Here is a 12,290-nt window from a genome sequence, read left to right as displayed (position 1 = left end):
TCTGACTAGGGTGGAGAGTTTACATCAGATGATTTTGTGAAATATTGTTATAAAAATGGAATAAAGAGGTAGTTATCTGCTCGAAGGACACCACAACATAATGAAATTGCAGAAAGGAGAAACATAACTATTGTTGAAGTAGCCAGGACTATGTTGATATAGGAAGATGTACCTAAGATTTTTTGGAGACAAGAAGTCAACACTATAGTATATACATTGAACTGGGTACTTGTGAGGAAAGGTAATGATGAGACACCCTATGAGTTATGGTATGGTAAAACACGTAATGTAAGTTACTTCAAAGTTTTGGGTAGTAGGTGTTTTATAAAAAGAGATGAATATACTAGTAAATTTGACCCTAAAAGTGATGAAGGAATATTCTTTGGCTACTCTACTAAGAGAAAATATTTCAAGTGTTTTAATAAAAGAGAAAAGAAGATTGTGGAAAGCATCAATGTAAAATTTGATGAATACTTTGATGAATCTGATGATACCAGCACTTCTGATCCATCAAATGATGAACAAAACCTTGTGTTTATTGAACCGAAAGTGCAGAAAGATGTTGAGAAGAGTAGTGCAAATGAAGATGATCAACCAATAGATGAAGAAGATGAAGAACAAGAAGAGGTTATTGCACTGGAATAGGTTATACCTATGTATATAAGGTTAAATCATTCTGAAGACTAGATCATAGGTGACAAGAATGTTGGACTGCATACTAGAAGAAAAATCAGAGAAAGCTCTTGTTTGATTTCCATAGTTGAACCAAAGATAGTGAAAGAATCTCTTAAGGATAATGATTGGATAAATGCAATGACTGAAGAAATTAATAAGATTGATTAAAATAACACTTGGTCACTTGCTCCTATACCTGATGATAAAAATGTGATTGGTACAAAGTGGGTATTTAGAAACAAGTTGAATGAAGATGGTGAAGTGGTTAGAAACAAAGAAAGACTAGCTTGCAAAGGGTATGAACAAGAAGAAGGTGAAGATTATGGAGAGACCTTTGCACTAGTTGCTAGGGTTGAAGGTGTTAGAATGCTACTTGCATTTGTAGATTTTAAAGTTTTTAAAGTTTATCAAATGGATGTAAAGTTAGCATTTCTTAATGGTGTTTTTGAAGAAGAGGTGTATATTGAACAATCGAATGGGATTGTATTGTCAGAAGATAAGGATATGGTATGCAAACTTCATAGGCATTATATGGATTGAAGAAAGCACCAAGGGCATGGTTTGGAAGACTTCATGTACATCTGATAAAGATAGGATTTCAGAGAACCAGTGAGGACAACAATATTTATTTGAAGATTGAAGGAGACAAGATGTTGATTGCAGAAGTATTTGTTGATGACATCATATTTGGAGGAAATGATGATATGAGTCTAAATTTTGCAAATGAGATGAAGAAAGAGTTTGAGATTTCTTTGATAGGTGAGATAAAAAATTTCATTTGATTGCAGGTCCAATAGGTGGAAGGTGGAATTTTTATCGGCCAGTCTAAGTATGTAAAATAAATGTTAAAGAACTTTGGAATGGAAGACTGTAAACCAGTTGGAACACCTATGGTTACCGGTTGAAAATTGTTAAAAGAAGATGATTCACCATTAGTGGATGAGAAAGAATATAGATCTATGATTGGGAAACTGCACTATGTTGTTCATACTAGACCGGATATTGCCCATGTAGTTGGTTTAGTAGCAAGATTTCAGAAGAGCCCTAAAGAGACACATATGACAACAGTAAAGAGGATATTCAGATATATTAAAGGGATAGCTGATTATGGATTGTGGTATCTATATAGATGCAATTTTTCTATGCAGGTAGTCACTGATGCTGATTGGGTGGGGAATGTAGATGACTAGAAAAGCACAACTGGTGGCACATTCTTTCTAGGTGGCAAACTGGTAGCTTGGACCAGTAAGAAATAGACTTTTATATCTCAGTCTATAGTAGAAGCAAAATATGTAGCTACATTCATGAATTGTACACAAGCTATATGGATGAGACATGTCTTTGAAGGATTCAAGCAGGATATTACAAAACTGGTGATCATACATTGTGATAACACTAGTGCTATAAACATTTCAAAGAACCCGATACTGCATGCTCGAACTACACATATTGAATCAAAGTATCATTTCCTAAGAACAAAGAGTAGATAAAAATAAAGTAATATTGGAGCATGTATCTAGTAAGGAGCAATTGGTAGATATATTTACAAAACCATTACCTAAGGATACCTTTGAATATCTTAGAGGTAAGTTAGGGGTTATACCCCTACCTAAGGTCAACTAAGATGATGTGGAAGCATCAATCTAGAAAATTTCATGAATATCTTTCACTGTGGTTTGATGAGAAGTGGGATACTCCTCAAGGGGAGTAGCTAAGATGAGGAACATAAATATGTGATGATGGAGATGTAGCAGAAAATTTCAAGACAAAAGATGCCTTTACACCTTTGGCATTGCTATCAAAGGGAGAGAAGAAATATGATAGGGGCAGTAGAGAAAAAAAATGCAAAGGACAAGAACCGAGAAACAAACAATGAGTGATGTAACACAAACATAGTAGGTTTCATGATGAACTTTTGGTGTTTCCATTAATGACAAAGGGGGATAATGTTGGAATATTGGCATAACTGACGGAGATGATGGTGTACCGGTAAAGGACTATTAGTGATGATATAATTATAATATGATTCTTGATGATCAGTTATTTGTGTTATCATTGATGGAAACCATGTTTTTCCATGTTTGTTTATGCTTGGTATGACATCTAACCATTAATAGATTTAAATGGATTGAGTTGGAAAGAAAAACTACCAAGTGACAATGAACCGGTAAGCAGGAACAGAGAAGACATGGTTGCAGTAGAGATCCATGTAGAGTTAGGTGTTGTGGTTTGAAATGTGTGCTTATGAAATTGTAAGGAGTCTATGACTTTAATCACATCATGTTTGGAGAAATAAAAGTCAAGTTTGTAATTGACTATTGTATATTTAATGTAGGGTTTAAGAACCGGTAACAAGATCTTTAACTGGTGATGTTTTATGGTTTGGTGGTGAATCTTATCATGTTTATTACTTAGTTATGACATGTCAGAATCTTTGTGAAGAGATAAGATGTTGTTTTGGCATGTACAAGGAGCAAATTTCTTGGGAAGTAGCAAAGTGCTTAGCAGAATGTGTTAAGGGTTTAACAACTTAGTAGATCAATGTGCGATGATGTGTTATGATCATTCAATGGCTATAATTGTCTTGAAATTTATTGTAATGATCTGTATGATGAGTTGTAATCATATTTAATGATCTGATATGATCTATGATGTATATTCATTTTAGGTTAGGGTTATGTAGCCGACCTAATTGAAAAGTGTATTAGGTCAATTTTGATAAGAGATTGTGTGTTGGTGATCAGAGAAGTGTGTGTGTGCCAAACCAAATTGAGATGTCTGTATGAGAGAAGCAAATTGGAGCTGACAAGGATCTGTAAAAGAAAGCTATGAAGTGCTGAGTCCAGATCATTTACCTGTTGTTTCCTAATAGTTGCAACAACATTAAAATCCCTTAACTGGGTAGGTCCTTACAAGCCTAATCTTGTAAATCCCTTCACCTAGTGACTCTTTAATTTGGGTTAAATCATTTAGCAAGGTTATTCATAATAGGGTAAAGCTCCTAACAGGGCTAAGCTATAAAATCCCTTGACTAGGTGACTCCTAATAGGGTCTAGTCTTAACTAAGCCTTATTGTAAAGCTCCTCACTGGGCTAGGCCTTTAACAAGGTGTATTCCAAAAGAGTGCAAGTTTTGTGGGTACCGATTCCCACCATGGTTTTTTCCATTTGGGCTTCCACATGAAAAATTATTGTGTTCATATGGTGTTTGATTTGTTTATGTGTGGTTTTTATATTATATCATTACTTACATGTTGATGAACATATGAATGAGTAGTTTGGTAAATCTTCTTTAAGTGATTGATTGCGTGGAAACCGGTAATGGTTATGAACTGTTTTGTAAAGTATTTTGTAGATTGGTGAAAGATTGAAGTTTATCCTTATTACTAATTCACCACCCCTCTCAGTAATAACTGGATCCTCACAATAACACTAATAACCTAGTGAATCAACCAGACCCCGACAAAGCAAAGTTCACCTCAAAAGGAGGCCTCGTAAAAGTATAAGAGATCCCACCCATTGTGGGGAAGATACACCACAAGATCCCACACAACTAGAAGAGGGATACTCACTCTAGGAGCCCAACTAAAAGGGGAGCCCAAACACACACCACCTCTGACCAAAGATTGTAGAAATCAGGGGCACTGAATTGAAGGGCCCATCATACTCTAGCCACAATCATCTCCCTAATAGCCAACACAAAAAAAAGTCAATAGTCCTTATAAGCACATAAGATCTATAGGAGGAGTCATGAATAGGGCACGATGCACTAAAAAGAAAAGACTCGGATGTCCAGACAAGAAAAAAATGTTCAAACAATAGGGATCAAGTAGATAGGTGAGTCCCACAATAAGAGGCCAACATGAAAACCTCCCCCCCCCCCCCCCCCCCCCATGGGGAGAATAGCCATCCAAAAATCACAACAAAGCTTCATTGAAAGCATAGACATAAAGAAAAAAAAGACACCAAACAAAGGCAACACACATAGCATCTGTCATAGCCAATCATGCCTCCTACACAGGCTTAAGCCTAAGCCCAACTTGATCCTTATCATATACCTTGACAAGAAGGAAAGGAAGATCTGCCACCCCACAGCCTAAGATAGGGCTACACAAAGCATGCAATCGATATTTATAATAAATAGAAGAGCAGAGAACCCCCCTATCAAGGGAAAAAAAAAAAAATTCTAGTAGGGAGAGGAAAATCCCCAAGCAAATTAGACACAAACAACCACACTTCTGCATAAAAAATACCCACAAGAGATCATGAAACCCCAAAAATAAGGCCTCCATAGTATTGACCCAAGACCCCACCACCAGACAAAGGTGGATTTGATTCAATACCAACTCAAAACCAACAAATCATAAAAGGAAACTAATGCAAGGGGGCCTAAGGACAGGAAAACAAGAACCCCACAAGCAGGGGGTACCACCATAGAACCTCCCAGCCAACGAAGACCACAGACAACCGAGCCTTACCTAAAAATGAAAGTGCATCTAGGTCACCATCTTTACTTTCTACCTCCCCATTTGTATAAACCCTCATGCCTCCTCTACTAATCTCTCCCATAATTTTAATTATAACATGGGGATGATATTTACTATGTTTTTTCTTTGTTTATCATATTCTATTGATATTGATATATGCATTTATTAATCCGGCTTCTAAATTAAGACAAAGAAGATTTTTTGTAAGATGATTTTGGGGTTACAAGGAAAAACTCAGGGTTTATTATTCAACACACATTTCAATGTCACACATCAAATACCACAAAAATTGTACTTCACATAATGTGCCTTCACTTTTTTTTTGCCACCTCATTTGTTTTTATAGTGTAGAAATTTTGAATCAACTTTTTCTCCCTTCTTTTGTTGGTTTCGCTATGAATTATCCATTGTGGTATATCATTCTTTACCTGGTACATTATTCACCAATGTGGGTTTTCATTTTGGCCATGGTAGTGATTACAGAACCCATAGTTTGGTTCTTATATTCATTTCCTTTTGCAACAAAAGTAAACATTGGATTTTATTAATGCTAGGTTTCTTTTGGTTTTTGATTTATTTGAGTCCTTGTTTAGGTTGTGAAAATTTTTAGTGTTTAAACAAATGCATCCTACTCTATATGTCCTCATCTTAATCTAATATACAATACAATACAATTTTAATTAATAATTATTTTCATAAAACTGCATTCAGAATAGTAGATAGATAACATTTTTGTATAGAATATTTTCTTCACCAAATGCATAAAGTGTATATCTATAAAGTTTAAATTATAGTAACAAAGAATCAAGCAATAATTATAGATAATATTTTCTATTAGTTGTTTTCATTTTAAATTGGAAATAAAGATAACATTGCAAAATATATATACAAATATTGTACATAAAAAATATAACTAATATATTTCAAGATAATCACAATAATTAACCAAATTCTTATAAAATCTTATCTTATTTAAAAACAACTTTATTTTAAAAGATAATTCTTAATTGTTTAAAGAAAAAAACTAGAGTAATTTGTAGGGTATTTCATTCCAACAAATCTATAAACATGAATTCATTCTCATTTGAAACTACATTTATATTCTTTGTCATTGAACTAATCGTCTACATTAATTTACAAAAGCATTAATTATAGAAATAGGCACAATAGTTTATTCATAATTATATTTATTTATTATATAAATATGCATTTCTTGTATGTTGAAGTTAATTGATAAAAAGATCATAATTTTTGAATAAATAAAATTTTATTATTGTAAGTAAACATAAATTGAATTATAAAATATTCAACAAAGACAATCAATATAAATATCTTTATCTAAGAAATAATCCAAGGGAAAAATCTAATTTTATGAAAGTGTTTACCAAATTTTATGTCAAGAAAACATTACACTTTAACTTGATTAGAATTATAAAATTTGACGTATACTTGTTTCAATGTTTCGCATTTCAGAGTTATAACAGTGACAATAATATTTTATTAAGACAAATCTTGCAATGTGAATATGTTTGTTTATGTCTATATATATGTCAAATGTACTTCTTCCAACATTGCATGTCTCACTTACTTTCTAATGATGTAATGTACAACTATCTTATTATTTTACTTTATAGTAAACTGACATTTCCAAGGTACATGTCATAGATTCTTGTGTAGAAGCACATTAGAAACTTTGACAATCAAATATCCGATCTACTCCACAACAACAAAGGCAATTTTATTTTTTCATGTTATTTATTTATGCCCTCCTATATATTATCCAAAGTATATCTTACTATCAACGTAACCCTTACACCTTGTTTCAATACAAATGCTAATTTACAATTTAACATTATAAACATACAACAACACTATTTACAACAACACCAAAGATAATATAAATATATATTTTTTACTATAACACCATTTACCTTTGTATTGGCAATACTATGCTTACAGCATTTCACTAATTTGACCTAAAAAAAAAGTCCATAATAATTCTTCAACCAGGTCAGATAACTTCTTGAGGACACGATAAAACCTTATGTAATTTTTTCTTGCATCTATAAGTTTTAAAACATTTGCTAGTTTGCTTGAGGTGATATTTTACCCTACATCGGAAACAAAGACTGTTCAAGATGACCTAGAGTGCGACACACACGGTTACAGGATAAGTGAGCGGAACACGGGGTACCTCAGCGTCGAATCCTAAAATATTGACCACTTTTCTCATGCTCGGTCTCGCTTTGTGATCCGGATGAGAACACAGCAACCCCAACTGGAGCACCCTCTCCATTTCCTTTCCATCAAAATTTCCATTCAACCTCTCATCTGCGGCGCTCAAAAGCTTTCCCTGGGAATGAAGATCCCAAACCCATTCCACAAGTCTGCACCCGTGCTCCTCTAAGCTGGAATCAACTACCCGCCTCCCGCAGCCGATTTCCAAACATACTGCTCCAAAGCTAAACACGTCCCATTCTGTGCTGGGGTTCCGGGATACCACACATTCTGGTGCGATATATCCAACTGTTCCAGCCAAAACAGTCGATGCACCATTTCCAGGATTACATGCAATCAGGCTTGCCAGCCCAAAATCTCCAAGTTTTGCTCTGTACTCAGAATCTAACATTATGTTACTGGCCTTCACGTCCCTGTGCACCACACGCTCTTTGCACTCCTCGTGAAGATAGACAAGAGCTGCTGCGATGTCACAAGCAATAACATGCCTTCGATCCCAATCCAAACAAGTACCCCCAAAAATATACTTGTCCAGGCTTCCTTTTGGCAGGAACTCATAAACGAGAAGCAATTCGCCTTTTTGATGGCGGTGGGACCACCCAAGAGCTGAACAAGATTACGGTGTCTCAGCTTACTGATAATCGTGACCTCCGAGAGGTATTCCTTTTTGCCTTGTTTGGAGCGTTGGAATATTCTTGTAACGGCTACAGATTCTTTTGCGCCAGGCAAGATGCCTCTGTAAACATCGCCGAAGCCTCCCCCTCCAAGCTTTCTTTCTTGGCTAAAATTTTGAGTTGCAGCGCTGAGCTCAGCATGAGAGAACTTGCGCGGTCCTTCGCTAATCCAATTGTCCATCTCAATGTCCTCCTCCTCGCCGCTTTTATTTCTGAAATAACACAACCCCACTAAGAGCGCAAATCCAGCGACTGTGATGAAGCAGGTGAAGACTACTATTGAAACATAATTCCTTTTCGTGGGAGTCTTCATGGGAGCCGGCGAATCATGAGATATTAAAAACTCCCAAAAACCAACATCGTGAACATCCCATGAATATGCAGTGGAAGGCGAAATTCCGACCTTGATTTTTTGGGGAAGAAACTTTGTAAGGTCTACGTCATACGATAAAATTGGCGTTTCTGGTTTTCTCACTTCCGACGTAAGAAACACTTCAAGTCTCCTTGCTAAGCCGTCATAATCGACCCATGCGTCCAGTGCGCTTCCGCTAGCAATTGTGATTACCGATTTATCATACAGGGCTACAGTTGCCTGAGCAATAAAATAATAGCCGAAAAATAAAACATCAGAAATAAAGAAGATAATATCGATGGGGTAAAACAAGAAAAACCAATAGCATAAGTTAAACCGATTTAAAACCGAAAAGAATTGAAATCCTTTTATGAGCAAATCTACCTTTGAAACAACACTGTTCACATTGATTCCCACGTGGTTGTTATCTGGATCAAACGGCTCATCTTCGAAAGTGTCAAATTCCACGGCAACAATTTGATTGGAAGAATTTCCATCGGTGGATTGGTTAAAAAGACCAAGCCATTTGCCTTCACAGTTTAGTGGCGGCACGGAGCCGAAAGGAGCGAGGAAGATGGCAAGCCCATCGCCGTAATGGTATAAATCAGGATGGTTTCTATCAATAACAAATTGAAAATGAGAAGAAAAAATTGTGAGAAGAGAAAAGTTGTTCCCCAGAGAAATTGGTTGGTTGTAAGTCATCCACGAGAATGTCGCCTGGGTTTCGTCTCCATTTGAGAGTTGCACGATAGTCACGTTTCAGAACGGAATCGATACAGTGATGGCGATCCCTTCCAGGTTGAAATTTGTTGCAGGAGGAAATATGAAGAGGGGGCTTTGTGCTTGCGCTTGAAAGAGGACACCAGCAAACGCAATACAAGAGGAGACGAAAAGCAGAGATGAAATGCTTGCCATGTGGGCAAACATTTCCCACATGACAGAGTATTTTGAAACTTATTTTCTTCTATTATTGTTATAAATCATTTCCTATGTTATATACACTATAAAATGACGGAGAGAAATAACATTAAACATCAATTATCTACTATAAAATGACGGATTAATTAAGGCTGATTAAACAAACCTGTAGTGTTTCTGTGCGGGATGAGCTTTGGAAAGCGGACGAGGAGTGGAGTACTCCGTCCACTCGATGAATTACTGCTTAGTTATGTCCGCTTGACATCAATTTCTTCTTCGCAATTAACGCCGACTTGCTGTTTTTCTTTTTGAATTCTTGTCACCTTGCGAGCACAAATTGGAATCATTTAATTTGTTTTAAGAAAAGAAAAGTGTTAAAAATATATATTAAACAAATAATGGTAGATTATTTTTATAAAAAATATAATTAAATGATAAAAATGATTTTCAAAGTAATTAGAGGAAATATTCAAGAAGTTCTATTATTATCTTCAATCTTATAGAAACTAGAATAACTCATCTCATCATGATTATTGAAGGTGTGCAATTTAAAAGGTTATAGTCTTAAAATTTAAAAAGCAAAAAAACATTTTTACTAGAGAAGCAATTTTCTTTGAAGAAATCCGACATTTCTTACTATTCAAAAGGGAAACCAATAACAAAGAATCAGATTAACAAATAAACTTCCTCTAACCCAACTCACAAGCCTTCTTATGAATCATAAGAATAACCCAAGCTTCCATTTGATTGTTGGAAGTAGTACCCATCATATAAGAGAAAACAAAATAAATATCACATATCACTTGCACAACCAACGTCTACAATTCCATATAATTGATAGCTTGTGCATTTAAATTATATAACATTAAAGTTAATTTTAATTAGAATCTATTTAAATTGGTTTGTCTTTAGTTTGCACTTTTCTTCTTTTGAAAAGAGTCAATTTCAAACAATTTTTTCTCTATATATTTAAAAATAAAAAAGTATAATATTTAAATAATGAAAGTTTTTTTTATTACAGAACAAACATTTTTTGAAGGGACCCGAAACCCTTTAACAAAGAACTACATCAAAAAGATGTCATGAGTAAAACCATAAGAATTACAATCCAGAGACAACAAAAAGTAACAAAAAACAAAAAGCTAGCAAAGAGACATCAAAAAGGAAGTAGGTAGTACAATTTTTTTAGGGCCTTCGTAGACTCAGTTTTCAACCAAGTCATGTTTAGAGCAATTTTCTTAAGCTACCGAATTTCTTTATTTGCAAATTTCTTCTTCAAATTAGCTCTAGATATTTTACAAGGCACAATTGTTTCTTCTTCTTTTTTGTCCAAGGCATCAACATCCATTGTAGTACCCTCCTGATGAAGGGATTCAAGCTTTCCTACCATGGTGTTTATACTCTTAGCAGAATTCTTCACCACTGTGTGGCTATAGGTGACCAAAGATACCAAATTCTCATTGACCTTTTGGAACTTATTATCCATCTGAGTCAATCTACCCTTAAACTCTTTCTTGATTTTATCCTCCATCTGTGACAATTTTCTCTCATAGACTTTCTTCATCTCACTAGTTGTACCCACCATTTTCTCAATAGAATCCACAATTGACTTTTTTTGGTCCATCGTCCATTGTTCAATAGCCTAGATATCCTATTAGATTTTCTATTAGTTGGTCGAATTTAAAGAATGTAAGTTAATACTAAAGTTTGAACTTAAATTTAATTGTGAAAGAAATTTTATATTGGTTTTTGTTTTGTATAAAGTCTTCCTTTTTGTGTTGATATGTAACAACTATTATATGTATCCTTCAAGTAATTAAAATAGTTTTAATGTACAATTTTATATTTTCCTTATATTTAGTGACAATGATTGAATATGAATTTTTCTATGAAATTTTCTCTTATATGGAATTTTATATACCTATAATCTTGAATTTGAAAGAAAATTTCTAAAGATCTCTATGTTTCTCAAATGAAATACCAAAATATTCAACATACTACTTATAAATATTGAGCAACTAAAATTAAAATGCTTCTCATTCTTTTCCCCTTGAAAGTATAGTCTTTCCATATTCCTTCCTCTCTTAAATATCGTGATTTATTTCAGTGCTATATTTATGTTAGTTGGAGCACACTTGTGCAAGTAGTACTCCATGTCCATAAGATAAATTATATAAAACATAAAGTAGAAATATAATTTATCTTACATATATCTAGAAGAGTGTATATATATAATGAACAAGAGTAAATTGCTACTATATTTGTCTTATCATTTTAGAGTAAAAACCCAACATAATAAACAATGTGCAAGTTATTTAGTTAGATAAATTATTGACATTTTAAATAAATAAATAAATTATAAATTATTTTCTTATTATTTATGTAATATATTTATTGATCTTTAAATTCATTGTGATTAGTAAGCTATTAATGAAATACATGAGACATGAAAATGTGTGTAATTATTGATATTAAAAATTGATGATGAACACACAAGTCATTGAGGACATCATGTCCAACTTCTACTTCCACTTTGTATTATTGTTTCTTCATCTCTTATAGTGTAGGAAAATATGTTTTTGATTGAGGGAAAAAAATGTTATGAGGGAACCCAAAACCCTATGCAACAAGTTTTGAATAGACTTGAAACCCTCAAATTTAATAGGGATTCAAAACCCAAAACCCCGTACAACAAGTTTTGAATAGACTTGAAACCCTCAAATTTAATAGACACATACAATCTACATCCACCCCACAACTAGGGACAACAAGTAAAACATTAAGGATTTAGTTGTAAAATCAAAAGGATAAAGCCAATTAGACAAGACTACTTAGATAAACATGAGCAAAGGGTTTTTCCAAGCTCCCTTAACCTTAACAATGGGTTTTAGCATAGCTCCCATAACCTTTATATCTAGTAACAAAAAAATAGAACAAAATAAACTTT

The 12,290-nt window shown here is 34.0% G+C and overlaps 1 protein-coding gene across 1 annotated transcript; it reads right to left on the bottom strand.

Annotated features, from left to right (window-relative positions):
• Positions 1-7,304: 7,304 nt before the first annotated feature.
• On the bottom strand, positions 7,305-10,967 carry LOC131042046 (probable L-type lectin-domain containing receptor kinase S.7). Its single transcript, XM_059221088.1, has 4 exons — positions 10,591-10,967; positions 8,810-9,041; positions 8,035-8,665; positions 7,305-7,939 (listed from the first exon to the last, which is right to left on the bottom strand). The coding sequence occupies exons 1-4, from the start codon at positions 10,965-10,967 to the stop codon at positions 7,305-7,307; spliced, it is 1,875 nt and encodes a 624-aa protein (XP_059077071.1).
• Between the last annotated feature and the right edge of the window lie 1,323 nt (positions 10,968-12,290).

This window comes from Cryptomeria japonica, chromosome 5 (genome assembly GCF_030272615.1).
Source record: "Cryptomeria japonica chromosome 5, Sugi_1.0, whole genome shotgun sequence".
In the NCBI taxonomy this organism is placed as follows: Eukaryota; Viridiplantae; Streptophyta; class Pinopsida; order Cupressales; family Cupressaceae; genus Cryptomeria; species Cryptomeria japonica.
This window is presented reverse-complemented; position numbering and strand designations above follow the sequence as displayed.

Bases quoted from the DNA above. Each gene is read 5' to 3' on its own strand.
- LOC131042046 (XM_059221088.1), bottom strand. From the start codon at position 10,967: ATGGACCAAAAAAAGTCAATTGTGGATTCTATTGAGAAAATGGTGGGT. The intron at 9,042-10,590 runs GTAGCTTAAGAA...TGTTATTGATAG, and splicing joins TTTGCAAATAAAGAAATTCG to AAACCATCCTGATTTATACC. The intron at 7,940-8,034 runs GTAAGCTGAGAC...TCCTGCCAAAAG, and splicing joins CTCGGAGGTCACGATTATCA to GAAGCCTGGACAAGTATATT.